A 15,204-nucleotide genomic window follows, 5' to 3' on the forward strand; every position below is an offset into this window, starting at 1 on the left:
TATACATAATTATTATATTAGATTACTAGCGGCTACGCCCCTAGAAGCCTCTAGTGGCACTTTAAATGTTTGGTTTTTTGTTGCATTTAAGTTTCTACAATATGTTGCGTAAGAGTCGCTTTAAACGATACCTCGCAATGTTACGTAGGAGTCTATATACTTAAAATAAAAATATCGATTTATTATTATTTCTCTTTGTAGGGTGGTGGTACCCTCCTTCAAAATAGATATAAACCTTCACGTTACCTATGAGAAGCTACCCTGTTAAGGAGAACCCGATCGGTTCAGCGGTTAGCGAGATCCTTCGGTACAAACAAACACACAGACATCCTGTTACTTTAGTATAAGGACTGTTCAATGTTGTCGTTTGAAATCTTGACAAAAAAACATCCACTTTTATTTCTGCCAGTTGTAAAAATGGTAACGTCCTTTATGTCCTGGCCAAAAATTTCTATTTATCTAATGTTTATGCTACTTAGCTGTGTTAATATAAGCGACACCATTGGTTGATTTTAAATAATTCAATAGAAAGGTTGCACATGGCGGTTGCGATGGGGAGATACAGATACAAGAAAGTCCGTATGTATATTTTTAAACATCCCATTTATTCAATATATGGAATAAGGATTCCTAAGATTATTAGGCATACTATTATCAGCGATGTCCATTTTTGTTCAGATTTATAAATATTATGAATATTAACTGCGGCTTTACTCTATTTATTTGTTAATGTACGTTTGTCTGGCCTTCTAGTTAACCTATAGTTGTTGTCATCCTTGTTTAAATTTTAAAAATAAGCAAACATGACTCACTGTGGCGACACTATCAAAATTCCAAATTAAAAAAAGATAAAATAAAAATATCTTTTGTGGTGGTGTTATTTATTTTAATTTATAATTATGTAGGTAATAGTTATGTCATAACATAAGTCGTTTGAAATCTAAATAAGATTATATTTATAATATAAGCGAATCTTTCCTATAATTAGGGTCTGTAAGTCCTTACGTCATAGTCACCTCTTTTCGTTAATTTAGTCTTGTTTGAATTGTCCTATCAATTTTAAACTTTGGATGATAATTCCTATAACAATTAGGGACAATCTATAAAGCGTATCAACTTCATAACTGTTATCAGAAAGTCCGTACGTCCCATTTTTGACATCAACTTTTGTATAATATAATCATTTCAATCATCTGAATTTTGGAACAATAATTCATAGGACAACAAGGAAAGTATTTTAAGCGATGCATCTCTATAATCAAGTCCTATGAATGTAGGTATGTCTTGAAATATAATTTTATGCAGTTATGTCAAAAAAAATCAGACAGACAAACTGACAAACATAATCAATACATAACAGACAACTGGACAAACATCCTATTACTAATATATTTTAATTATGTTAGGATTGGTATGATGAGGAGTATCGAGAAGATGGAGGAGACTGGGGGAGAATTAATGGAGGTGTTCACCCCTCCACCCATCCATCTACTCATCCGCCAGCCAATATCAACCATAGGAAATTATACTTTTTATTTGGCGCTGAAAACACATTTTATACCAACAAATCAAAGATCTAAAGGGAGACGACAATTGCCGTAAATTGATGTACATCCCCAATCACCCCTTCTGTAGATTACAATAAGTAGTTAAAACTCAACCTAATGAACCATCCAATTAAAATTCAAGTCCTTAAAAATGTTAAGCCAATAAATAAGAAAACGTTATTAAAAAACTTTGAGGACTAATATAATAAATTTCCCAACGTCCCCTCCTCTCTCCCTGGAAGAAAACACAATTTATACCAATTAGCAGAGTCTAACTGTGCCGATTTATATGGGTTTCCCTAATCCAATTAAAATTACTGTTTTTACAAATAACAGAAATTTAACTGGCGGAAGATTGATTTAATTGCCACTTGCCCTTCCCTGCTTTTTTTGTGTTTTAAAAAGTTATATAGAAAGCCAAATAGAATTTAAATTATTATCAGGAAACTTCCACAAACGCCTCGTCAGCCCTCTATGCTGAACAACAATTCAGCCGCTAACGGCGGCGGCAAAATGAACGGCGGCTCCAGCACGGGCGGCTCACAAGTTGGGTCTTTTATGTCGGGCATGTGGAACAATATACGCGGCCAAAAAGGCGGTGGCGGCGGCCAAAACGGCGTTGGTTATCGTGGACCGATGCAGCCTCAACAGCCGGACATGTATAACGGTTACACGCCGCATACCGGTGGCGGTAAAAGTAACGGCGGGCTGATACCCAACGGCACGTCAAACACCAACGGCGGTACAAACATTAACGGCACCTACTCGTCGCATCCGAATCTGGTGAACGGCGGACAGCGGGGACAAAACGGTGGGCTGCAACATCGCCGCCTTCCGCCGTTGCCCAACAAGCCGTCGGCCCTTAAAGTGGGGCAGTGGCGACAATCCTCGCTCCCAGAAGAGCATAATCCGCCGGGCTATCATAGGAAAACTTTTATTTTCAAAATAAAGTGAGGGAACCAAAGCTTTTTAAAAAGATAATCATTTAAGAATATTTAATTCTAAATAGCAAAAATAACTTACAGTTTACCCTAAAGTGAATAGTCGAGAACAGCCTCCATTATTCTGAAATGAATTGAGATTTGGGAAGGGGAAGTTTTTTTATGGTGTTAGGCTAGGTTAAGTTAGGTTAAAATGGGCATATGGTAGTCCCATGGTTAGAAAACACTGTATAAACCCACAGGGTTAAAGCCAACGCATAATGAAAAAATCTACCCCTTCAGTTGGAAGTAGTGCTCGCCATGGACTTTGAGGGAAAGCAACAACTAACTAGCTAGTACATCAATATAATTTTTTTTAAATTTTAAAATAACTTTGAACTGTATTTTACAAATTTAAGAATTCACACCTTAGGGAAAGAAACTGCGCATTAATGAATTGATATACAAAAATATTTTAAAATTACATAATTCATTGAGAGAAACAAATTAAATGTTTACAACAGAACAAATTTACTCTTTGAGTACTGAAATCTCTTTATCTTTATTTTCTAATTAAAATGTATAAAATTAGGTACCATAACCCTGCGGGGCTAAATAATACCTAATATAACCTTACATAACGTAAATAATAAAATAATGAGAAAACAATCGAAAAACTACTAACCCCCATTAAAATCAATTTATTTCAAATTAAGAGGGGGTTATGTGCTCGACAATGCACTTTAAGGGAAATTGTCAAATCTAAATCTTTGAGGATATTGATTGTTTATTGGTTGTTTGTGTTCTTAGATTTGAAAATAAAAGCCAACCATCCAGGAACCACGAACCGCTGCAGCCGTCGGAGCGGCACAACTTCAACAAGGCCACCTCCGACCGGCCGCCACCCCCCGCTCCGTCAGGACCGCCGAACGGCGGCGGTGCGCATTCGCGGCGTATGAAACCGATGACCCCGACCAAACCGTCCACACTTTCATTCAGACAGTCTTCAGCCTTAAATGGTTCAACGCCGAACTACGCAGTCTTTGGGGCAACTCAATTTCAGATGCCAAAGGAAAGACATTTTAAAATCTCATTACGTCCCTACCTTCTCGGAAGTATGACTTTAAAGGGATGAGTAGCATAAAGCCATTCAAGACAAAAAATCTATAAAAAAAAAAACTAAAATAAGATCTTAAGCTTCAGACATACATAACAGTGCTTTCAGATATTGTCATAGCAATTACGCCCTTAGCATTTATTAGCTCTATATCTTTGTATTAGGAGGGGAGGGAGGAACAGAAAGATAGCTGAAAACCTTTCTGGGACCTAAATATACAGGTTCCCTAAAATGGAGAACTTGATCAGTTCTATTGCTATGGAGATCAAACAAACAAACTATATTTGTAGTCCTAAATACAATCCTATAATCCTATTTAATAATAATATAAAGGAAAAAATAAGACAATTGCCAAAAGCAGTGACATCTATCCCCATTTTGCTAAGGCACTATAGACAGCTACAGGAAACAGAATAAAAAATGTCTTGCTGTTACCAGGTGAATTCATCGCCAACCTGCCCCGACACAGGTGGGGGCGGGGGACGCCAGGCGAATGGCGGCGTGGTGGGGCGCAACTACAAGTCCGCGAGCCTGGGCAGAGCGTTGCCGCAAACGCCGCCACCCCCCGCACCCAGCGGGGGCACCCCGCTTACTAATAAGTTGAGTGGGGCTATAGGAAATTTTACAGGAATATTCAACAGGTAAATAAACAGGGAGAGAGGGGATATTTGGCTGTTTTATAATAACGTTTTATTATTCGTTGGCTCAACAACTTTTATGAATTTCGATTGGTTAGTGAATTAAAGTGAGTGTGCAAACGTTAAAGATGCATGTTATGCATTTTATAACATTGGAAGTCAGACCACTCCTTAGTTGCTTTTTAGCTAAGAATTATGTTTAAGAATTGGATGTTGAATATACGTGGATATAATAGCAAGGGAAATTTTTTCCCAATTATGGTTGCTAACATGGACATCATTATTGGTTAGATGGTTTGTCCAGTTGGAGGGGAGGGGATTGAAAAAGGGTTGTGGATGGGGGATCTTACTTTTAGCCAACTACAAGTTTCATTTTATTAGAGTACATGATTATCTGGTGTCAGATCCAATTAATAATAAATCCATTGTTTTAGAAGATGTACCTTTATATGTTGGGGGGGAAGGGGGGGGGGGAGGATCTGGAACAAATAATTGTAATCTAAAAAAGGGGTAATTTGGTTTATCATCATCTAATAATCTATAATTTTAGAAGTAACCAAGATGTAGACTGGATATGATGGGAGGGGGGGACCGGGAACCCGGGAAAGAGCATGTACAACAAGGCGGACTACAACAAGGCGGAAAATAATTCTAGATACCAGGAACAAATACATATATTATTTATAAAAACGTATATTTACAGAGCGACGGACGTACTTACATGACCAAATTATGAAGAAGCTGCGCTACTAATGATAATTATGCGACTTAATTTTTTTATTGATTTTGTAAAATTGGGGTGATTTTTCTCGGGAGGGTGGAGATACCCTCCCCAAAAATATTTTTAAACTTTCTCTTGACCTATGAGAAGCATACAGTAAAGAAGAACAATATCAGTTCAGTGGTTAGTGAGATCTTAAAGTACAATAAAACTGAGAGACATCCTGTTACTTTAGAAACTAATATTTACGTATTTGTGTGTCCTGCAGGATGACCTGCAGCTAGCTGAGCTGGAGTGCCAAGCTCTCACAGATGAGGCCAGGTTAGTAGATCTACTTCAGTTCTTAGTTAAATGTTCCTGGTAACGATCTTTGTAGTCCTATTTTTGTCGGTTAGATTTTGTACGAGTGCAATCTATACGTTCCATCGTTTGGCCGTTAGCAGCCTTTAAAGTTAATAGATTTTTTAAAGATTATCGGTACCAGGAATATTTTACCGTGAACAGCACTAAATCCAAAATTGATTATCCATGAATATTTACAAATAAGATTATTATATGGATTGTTCAAACATTAATTTTGTAAATTTGCCTTTGTTATAGATTTTTTTGTGTAGAAAATGTTCTTTACTTTCAAAACAAAAATAGTACTTTACCTGAAAGTTACTATAGAAAGTACTCTAACTCCCCAACCCTTCGGGGCTACCTTGTACTTAATATGACCTAACCTGCCTTGCCCTGAGGTAAAATACCAATACGAGAAAAACAATCTCTCCATATTTTCAAATAATTTCAAAATATAGTGGAGAGCGGTTCTGTGCTCGACAATGCTGCGCTTCTAGATCCTTCGGGCCCAGGATTTAAATATTAGATGGAATCGACCAAAATTATCCTTTCCTTAAAACTAAAAAGTCAATCGAATCATTCGTTAACTGGATCTTAAATGACAAATAAAAAACATAATGTTTTATATTTAAGTAAAAGTTATTGATATGAGCATTACAGACAAACATAAAGACCGACAAATTTTTTCTACTTAAAAGATTATAAATATGTCAGGGAGGGAGGGGACACTGGGCTGTTTATCACATTAGTCCCCAAAGTTTTATAATAACGTTTTCTTATTTGTTGGTTACCAACTTTGGGGACTTTTCTTGAATTTTGATTGGTTGGTTCAATAAGTTGAGTAATCAACATTTCGACAACTAATTGTAATCTACAGAAGTGGTAATTTTGTGTATCATCATTGAGGTTGTACAATGTACATCAACTTTTGGGCCATTGTATTATCCCTGGCAACATGTGCTAAAAATACGCAATTTCATATTTTATTCTTCCCAACTCTTTTCTTTTAAACCAGTCAAGCATTAAACATTTCTACAATTTATTTTTATACAAGATGAACCTCTAAATAAATTTCCTCAAAAAATATATATCAATTATAATGGTTTTTGTTTGTTTTCTAAGATCAGTGAAACGAATTTTTATTAATGATGTTTCACATATGCCTTAGGATAATGTTGTAGGCTATTCCAAAAATAGACGGGTTCGGAAGTTTTTTTTGTTGGGGACGCAGCCGCTAGTTAACAAAAGGAGCCCAATAATCAATGACAATAATCGAGTTTTATTATTCTAATCATATCCTTATTTTGTTATTGCTTATTTTTTTTTCTAATAGCTTGAATAATTAGTAGAGTTATTATAGACACTTTCCGCAGATATTAATATAAATCTTTCAAGGATAAGTATGGCTTAGAACCGGTTTTAATCCAGCGGAAAGAAATATAATTTGGAGCCATACTGGAATTAATATTATGATTTATTTATGGGTCCATATTAACTCTGAAAGATAATGCTTTTAACCATTGACGTCACTCTAAAATAAATTTCAAAGAAGAAAAAAAACAAATTATATAATATGCATATACATCATTATATTCGCTATTAATAAAAAACTTTATTTCTTTTTTACTGTAGTGAAGACATTCTATTTCTGTCTGTCTGTCTGTCCATCAGTCTGTCAGTCGGTAATGCCTAATAGTTTCAACTTAGAAGCTTAGGTTCATATACGCACTAAATGTATTTGTTTTAAATAGATACTAGCATCTAAGGGCTCTGTATTTAAAGGGGTATAGTGCAAAGAAATGCAAAAGCTTTAATCTAAAAATAAAATAGCCTAAAACCATTCCAGGTCCTATATGAAACATCCATTATAAGGAGAATATAATCAGTTCCGACAAAGATAACCTTACTTCTTTGTATTTTGGATAGGTCTCTACCCCTTACCCTCTGTTAAACTCTATTTAAATTTGCAGGGAGGAGGGCACAATGGAATCCAGCATCATCCGGCCCAACAGACCATCAGCCGGACGCACGTCCCTCAGCTACAACAACGCCACTGCCATACCAACCACAAAATTCACGGCTGGCCCCTCGGCTACAGGCGCGGGCAAGACCGCCCTGTCGAAGGCCAGCCTTTTTGTCGACACCCCAACGCCTAGCCCGCCGGCTTCGCGCGTTAGCGGCGCAATTGGCGCGTCCAAATTGGGCTTCGCCAGCCGTTTCAGCCCGTATGAGGCGAAGCGCGCGCTATTGACGCCGACGGGAGCCGGTGGCTTTAATATTCTTCGACCAATTGAGACCTGTATTGATCGTCTGAGCCCGACACCGACACGATTCCCGCGCAAGCTGTACGGCAGCAGGAATGGAACCTTTGTAATAATTTTTGTGTCTGTCTGTATGTATATACTAGAGTTGGCTCGATATAACTATCTCCCTATTGGCTAGTTTTCTATATGCATATATATTTCTCAATAAATCTATTTTCCTCACCCGGCATTACTATTTAAACGGAAGTAAATATTTAATAATTTAAATGATCCTAAAAAGATCTTTAAAATTATATTTTTTTCTTTACATTACCATCACCAAAGGGTTTATTATATGATTACAATTTTAGTTCAATATTTGAACACACAAATTGTCGCCACAATCGAATTCTTTTAAAACAGAGTTTTCTTAAATTTATTATATCATAAATTTAAATTTTCTTTTTTATGATTAGAAATTAAATACTTCATTATAATGTAAATAGCAACATGAAATGAAAAAAATGAATTTGTTTTTAATAAAGTAAAATAATGGGTCTTATAGTTCTGGGTAATGAGAGTTTATTATGGATTATTGGAGCACTATGAGTTTTCAACGAATAGTCCTTGGAAAACTTGAGCTCGTTTATAGACATTTATTTCCTATATAGATCTGACATGGATCTTGAAGCAATTAAGCAGGCCGTTTTGTACAGGTTAAAAATTGGAAGATTTCATTAAATAAAAGTTATCGCAAATATACTTAGTAAATAACTGTCTTTCTGTATGTCAGTCTCAATATTTATTTATGTACATATGTTTGTATGTATGTCTGTCAGTCTGTATTTAAGTTTGTCGGTATGTCTTTTTGTTTGTCTGTATGTTTGTTTGTATGCCTATATGTCTTTCTGTATACATGTCTACATGTCAGAATCTATGTCTGTCTGTCTGAGTTAAGTCTGTATGTATGTATGTCAGTCTTTATTTCTGTTTGTCTGTTTGTATAACTGTCTTTCTGAGTTAAGTCTGTATGTCAGTCTGTATTTCTGTTTGTCTGTATGTATGTCTGAATTTAAGTCTGTATGTATGTCACAATGTATTTCTGTCTGTCTATGTATATGTCTGTATTTATGTTTGTTTTTCTGTCTGTATGTAAATATGGTGTCTTTCTATATGTATGTAAATATGGCTGTTTGTATGTCTGTCTGTCTGTCTGTAAATATGTCTGTCTGTATGTCTGTCTGTAGGTCTGTCTGTATGTCTGTCTGTATGTCTGTCTGTATGGCTGTCTGTATGTCTGTCTGTATGTCTGTCTGTATGTCTGTCTGTATGTCTGTCTGTATGTCTGTCTGTATGTCTGTCTGTATGTCTGTCTGTATGTCTGTCTGTATGTCAGTCTGTATGTCTGTCTGTATGTCTGTCTGTATGTCTGTCTGTATGTCTGTCTGTATGTCTATCTGTATGTCTGTCTATATGTCTTGTCTGTATGCATGTTTCTATGCCTTTTTGTATGTCTATATGTCTTTAGTTTGTTGTGTGTGTATATCAATCAAGCTCAAAATAATTGAAGGTTCCTTGCTACTAGTGGATTTGTGTCTGGAGTATCAGGTTCTAGTTCTGGCCTGAACGGTGGCACCAAGACTGTGCCGGTGTTGACCAGCGCACTCAGACATCAGTCATCACGTGATCACAGGCATGGATTATTTTATTAATGTATAAGTATACATAGATGTATAATTCAGACAATTAACTGGCCCTAGTTTCGGAGATCCTTTTCGTCTGCTAGCAAATTGCTTTCTGTTCTTTTGTAGGGACTTGGCTATATATTTCAGACAGACACTATTAACTGACTTCGGGCAGTATTCTAGTAAATATAATCAATTGTTTTGATTAAATTGCTTAATCGAATACAAAAATCCCCCCCCCCCCCTTATCTTGAAAGGAGGAGGGGGAGTTTTTCTGGTGTTAATTGTTACCTTAGGCTATGCTAGGTTAGGTTATATTGGGTACTGCAGGGTTAGAGCACCGAAGGTATAGGCCCCTCAGGGGATAGGCTTAAAAAAACTTCCCCCCTAAATTTGAATTTATTTTGTTTTTAAATAAGAGAAGGGGTACTGTGTTTGCTAAGCACTTTGGGGGAAAGCACCATAAAAATAAACCCCAAAATGTTGGTCGTTTCTAAGAAAATAATGTAGTGCCCACTAACCCCTTACCCCTTCAAAAAATATGTATTTCTTGATTTTAAAAATAACCATGAAACACCAGGGACAGATATAACAGCTCAACGCGCGGCCACGTCACCTTCAGCATGGCAAACGACAACACTCGCGCGGCTTTCCGCACCAGCTTTGGCGATGCGGGCGGCAGTTTTGCGGCCCGCAGACCCCAGAGGTCGCTGACATCACCTGCGGAATTGCGGCTGTTGGCTGTCCACGATGGCAGGTCTATGGCTTACAGGTATTGTTCATAAATCTCCTTTAATAATGTTGAAATAGAAAAAATTATGTGGAACATAATTCTATTTGAATCTTTTTAGAAAAATTTTGTATCTTGGCTCAATTATAAGAATTTCATCATGATTTCAAATTTAAAAATATTTTTTTGCAGCCTTAGTATTATGCAATAGTATTTAATGTCTATAGTGGTTTCTTGATTATCTGATATTTTAGAATAACAGTATGATATACGCTTGGCACTTTGTGTAATTATGTTTTTATTTTTATTTAAGAATCCTCTGCTCTTGTAGTGGTTTATTAATGATTTCATGCAGAATTTAGGGAATTGGCAACTATGAATAATTTCATTAAAATGATGTCCTATTTGTGTGGTGAACTGTCCCCTAAAGGAAAAAAAATCTTCCTAAACAAAAAAAAAATGTTTATAAAGAAAAAATTTTGTAATTTTTAGCTTCTTTTCTTTTCCTTTTTCTTAAACAAAAAAAACCTTACAGCTGTTATATTCTCCTTCTCCTATAATATAAAGTGGTAAGGTTTTTTTGTCTGTAGATTAAGATTTCTAATGAACCCATTGGATTTTCCTTTTTATGAAAGCTTCACATAGGTCCTGGGATGGTTTATGCTAATTTGTATTTCAGATTCAAGTCTTAAATTGGTTTTTGGCTATTTTTCTACCCTTCCCTTCAAGATGCTAGAGGCGAAACCAATATGATAAGGGTTTATAGCTTAAAACTTTTTTTTATTTTAGGTCGGAGAGTGAGGATGTAGGTGGTTTATACTCACGGAAGAATGAATACTTGCTGCTCTAACCCCAATTATGACAAACTATTATGTTCGGTCCCCCCATCATATACCAACCTTTCTGCCCAGACAACTATGTTACGGGTTTTTCATTGATTCGAAAAATTATAATCAATTGTTAATTATTGATTGACAAAATTGCCATTGAGATGTTATTTTTTGTAAATAAAAAGATCAATAACTATTTTTAATCCCATAGATAGATTATTTAATTATTATAAAATCATCATAAAACAAAATATTAATGTTTTTAAGATGAAAGTGATAAAATTATGGGGAGGGGGTCATTTGTTGACTCACCGTAAACCACAAAAAAATGGCGGTAAAGCTCATTGTTTACGCTGAATTGGCAAAGATCCTTCCTCCCTAAAATTTGAAATTATTTGTAAATTCAGCTCAATGGTGGTAAATTTGTATATCTAGACATTATTGTGCTGTGTTAATAAATCTATAAGTTAGAATTTGTGAATTTAGAATGTAATTTAATTGAATCACACATAAAAAATTCACATTTCTAATGAAAGATTTCTTTTTAAAGGCCATTTCCTAGTTTGTGCATTTGGATTTACAAATTATTTTTAATGTCCTTATGCATGACTCGGTTAGTGGCGGTATTTTTGTGATTTTTACCTGACCAGTAAGTAAACAAAAATGGAAGAAAAGGGAAGCCTTGCTTGGCGTTCAAAATCCCCAAAAAACAAAATTTACACCAATTGCAACAAAACAAGAAGAAAAAATATAATTTATGAAAAACCAAATTTTTGTATTTATGCAATGATAATGGTACCTCTGGCTTTTAGTAAATTTTAGAGAGTTGGTTCATTAAAAAAAATAAAAAAATTGTTTTAAAAATTAAACATAATTTATTACCAACTCCAGTTAGAGTGTAAATAATTATGAAAACTAATTGTAAATTGCAATGTAAATATTATATAAATGAAACTAGATTTAATTAAATCCATCCTATACTCTAGAAAATACTCTATGCATGTTATACAAATTATAAATGTAACAATTTTGCCCAAAAAATGAAATAATATTCTGCATCATGTGCAGAAATTTATATATAATTGTGTATTTATTATAATTATTATTATGAAAATGATGCATTAGATGAAAAAAAAATGATATTTTAAAAACTTGTTATATATGTGTAGTTTAAATCATACATATAACAGCCGGTGAAATTTTAAAATAATGTAACTATGCAAGTCTATGTAAAAAAAAAGATTTTCTGTAATTTTTATTTTGAAAAAATGGTAAATTAAACCAAAAATTAGAACAGAACTAAATATTACAATATAGAACAAAAATGTTCAAAATTAAAAATAATTTTTAACAAATGATATAAAGTAATCTATATTGTAATTTCTACGCATTTGCATTAAAAAATTAAAGTATGAAAATTGGGGTATATACCCTTTCGTGGCAACGCCTTTTAAGGGGCGTTTCTTCGTATTTTCACAGTAGCTTTTCTTCTATTTTTAGGCCCCTGCGGGGGGCTCTAACCCTGCGGGGCCAATTGCCTAATATAACCTAACCTAATTTTAAATAACCTATCAAAAGCTACTGTGAAAATACGACGAAACGCCCCTTAAGAGGCGTTGCTACGAAAAGGACTATACCCGAAAATTGTTTTGTGATCTAAATAAAGCCTATAATAATTCTATATAGATATATTATATATATTTACCCCTGTTGTTTGAATTATTAGTTAGTTTATCATATGTTGTTACCATTTCAACATTTTGTGTGATATCTCATTTAAGTTTATTATTAATTACAGCCTTTATACAATTTCTATTTTGCAGCCTTCATTATTTTATTTTTCATTATTTTTCTTTTTTTGACAAAATAGAACACTACATTTTTTTATATAGAAATCATTGTTTTGTCAAATATATTTCCATGGTTTATGTCTTTTCCAGTGTCAATATCCGCTGAATTAGAACCAGTTTATAGCATTTTCTTTCGTGTTTCCTGATTTTATATTCGATAAATGTCAGCAAATCTAAATGAATTATCATAAATTCTTTCTTTTCAAAAGAAAATAAGTTTTTTCATCATCTAACAATTGCTCAATTCAATGTTCTTTAAACAACATATGATTTTAAAATATATGTTTGTTAAAGAGCTCAAATACTGCAAAATATTAATTATATAAAGGCTTTATTAACTGTTTTTTTAATAAATTTGTTAGGGTTTTGTATATCAAAATCTTTTTAAAAATGTTAGATTTAAATACATAGAAAAATAAAAAAAAATAAACATTTTTTTTTCTTGACTCAAACTCAAAAAAAAACAATTTTATCCACTAAAAAAAATGTACAAAATCTTAACAAATTATATGTAAAAAAAACAGCATTTTATTGCACTATGAGAAATTTATTTTTGCAAACCCAATTTCCCCCCAACTGATTGATCTCAATATCTTGTATTTTCTAGTTAAAAATAGCTGGGTCACATCAATCTTTAGTCCAGTTAACTTAAACTTTAACAAAGAACAAATAAAAGGGATGGTTCCATTAAGAGTATTTAATGAGTTTTTACACTTAATAATTGAACTAAATACTGTTGTAGGCTAAATTCAAATCATTTTGGAAAACTACATGGTATAAATACTAAATTAAGTAAGAATTATGGTATGTTTTAAAGTTAAGATCATATACTAGAAACAAATTAATCTTTTAATGAAATCCTTTTTGTGGAATTATCCCTTTTAGGTTATAACTGAAGCAAATGTATTGAAACCCCTGCTAAGCTACTAGACAAGAAACCCTACTTCATGCATATAATATCTAAGATTATAACAAAAAAAATACTTGTCATTTATACTAGGGTTGGGCCGGATATCCGGCCATTTTCAATATCCAGCTGATACCGGATATTGAAACTATCCGGATACTGGATATTCGGCTGATTTATAATGCCAGATATCTGGTTATTCTGCCGAATATCCGGTAACTTTCCGGATATTAGGCAATTTTCAATAGCTGGCCTGATACTGGATATCCGGCATTAGAAATCAGCCGGATAACCGGAATCCAGTCCAACCCTAAATTATACTACTATATAAATATAAAGCCAACTACTGCTAGTAAATATCTTTAAATGCCATTATAAATATAAATTGCTGTTACATTTCATACATTTCATACATTCATTCATTAAAACAAGCAAATATTAGAATATGTTTATTTAAATAGTAAAAATCAAGTACAAATTATCTATAATTTCTAGGGATGGGACGGATACTCTTTTGGCCGGGTACTGGATACCGGATTTCCGGCTGATTTCTAATGCCGGATATCCAGTATACGACCGGATATCTGACCAACGTTCAATATCCAGCATTAGAAATCAGCTGGATATCGGGCATTCAAATAGTTTCAATATCCCAAATCCGGCTGGCTATACGGCCGGATATCCGGTCCAACCCTAATAATTTAATTTTTTAAATCCAAATTTTAAATTGACATTTTATTCAATTCTAAAGTATTTTTTCTTTATTTAGAACAGAAAAAAATTATTCCAGATAAAAGACATAAATAAATGTAATTTTTAAAGGAAAATTACTAATATTGATGTTATGTGGCAGCAGTTTATAAATCTCACGTCCGACAATCACGTTATTTATTTTTATGCTTATTATTCCTCGTTACATTTTCTATCAAGTGAAAATAAACACATGAATTCAAATTTATTGTTGCTTTTTTTCTTCTGCATAAGATATAGACTAGCTACACTATAATTTATTTTATATGTTAGTCTAATAACGCCACGAGAAACCATACCTTACACAAAGATACCTGTTCAGGGCATAGGCGTCCAAGGGGGGGGGGTAATGGGCCATTTGGCACCCCCAAAATTTTGTGAACAATACCCCCCCCAAAAAAAATTACCCCTACCTTGGGGGTGCCGTAGGCACCCCCAACGATTTTGGGGGGGGTATTTACCCCCCCCAAACCATTAGGGGGGTAATTACCCCTCCCCAAAATAAATGTTCTTTAAAAAAATTGAATGTTCTTAAAAAAAAATTTTACTGTCCAACCAGTTAAAACAGTTCTTAACCATGATAACAAAAAATTTAATAGTTTGATCATGTTTTATTTGCTTGGGCCTTTATAAGGGCTAAAACCATCCCGGGGATCTATGATGTAATTGTAAAGCACTGAAGATTCCATAAAATAGATACCTAACTAAATTAAATATTTCATTAAATAATGAAAAAGAATTTCTATAGGCGATTTCTTTTGGGAGGATGTCAGGGTGTCTAAAAACTAGTTATAAAACTTACCAGGACCTATAAGACGCTTCACTTTAAAGTAAAATCATAGTAGTGGCGCCCTTAGCATCTAAGAACTCGTGTTTTCTAAAGGGTAAAAAGGGAGGAGAAAAATAGCCTAAAACCACTCAAAG

General features: G+C 34.1%; 1 protein-coding gene across 1 annotated transcript; it reads left to right on the forward strand.

Moving 5' to 3' along the window:
* Positions 1–4,084: 4,084 nt before the first annotated feature.
* LOC145327990 (uncharacterized) lies at positions 4,085–14,484 on the forward strand. The gene is made up of 7 exons (XM_080171517.1): positions 4,085–4,225; positions 4,773–4,881; positions 5,209–5,264; positions 7,256–7,640; positions 9,112–9,221; positions 9,794–9,985; positions 10,733–14,484. Exons 2-7 carry the CDS (start codon positions 4,834–4,836, stop codon positions 10,791–10,793), a joined length of 852 nt encoding a protein of 283 aa, XP_080027643.1. The 5' UTR covers positions 4,085–4,225; positions 4,773–4,833; the 3' UTR covers positions 10,794–14,484.
* The last annotated feature ends 720 nt before the right edge of the window (positions 14,485–15,204 follow it).

This window comes from Acartia tonsa, chromosome 9 (genome assembly GCF_053477335.1).
Source record: "Acartia tonsa isolate MP-2025a chromosome 9, ASM5347733v1, whole genome shotgun sequence".
Classification (NCBI taxonomy): domain Eukaryota; kingdom Metazoa; phylum Arthropoda; class Copepoda; order Calanoida; family Acartiidae; genus Acartia; species Acartia tonsa.

Coding starts and splice junctions, on each gene's coding strand:
- LOC145327990 (XM_080171517.1), top strand. CDS start 4,834: ATGTACAACAAGGCGGACTACAACAAGGCGGAAAATAATTCTAGATAC. Junction 4,882..5,208: donor CGGAAAATAATTCTAGATAC/CAGGAACAAATA, acceptor TTGTGTGTCCTG/CAGGATGACCTGCAGCTAGC. Junction 7,641..9,111: donor CGCGCAAGCTGTACGGCAGC/AGGAATGGAACC, acceptor TTCCTTGCTACT/AGTGGATTTGTGTCTGGAGT.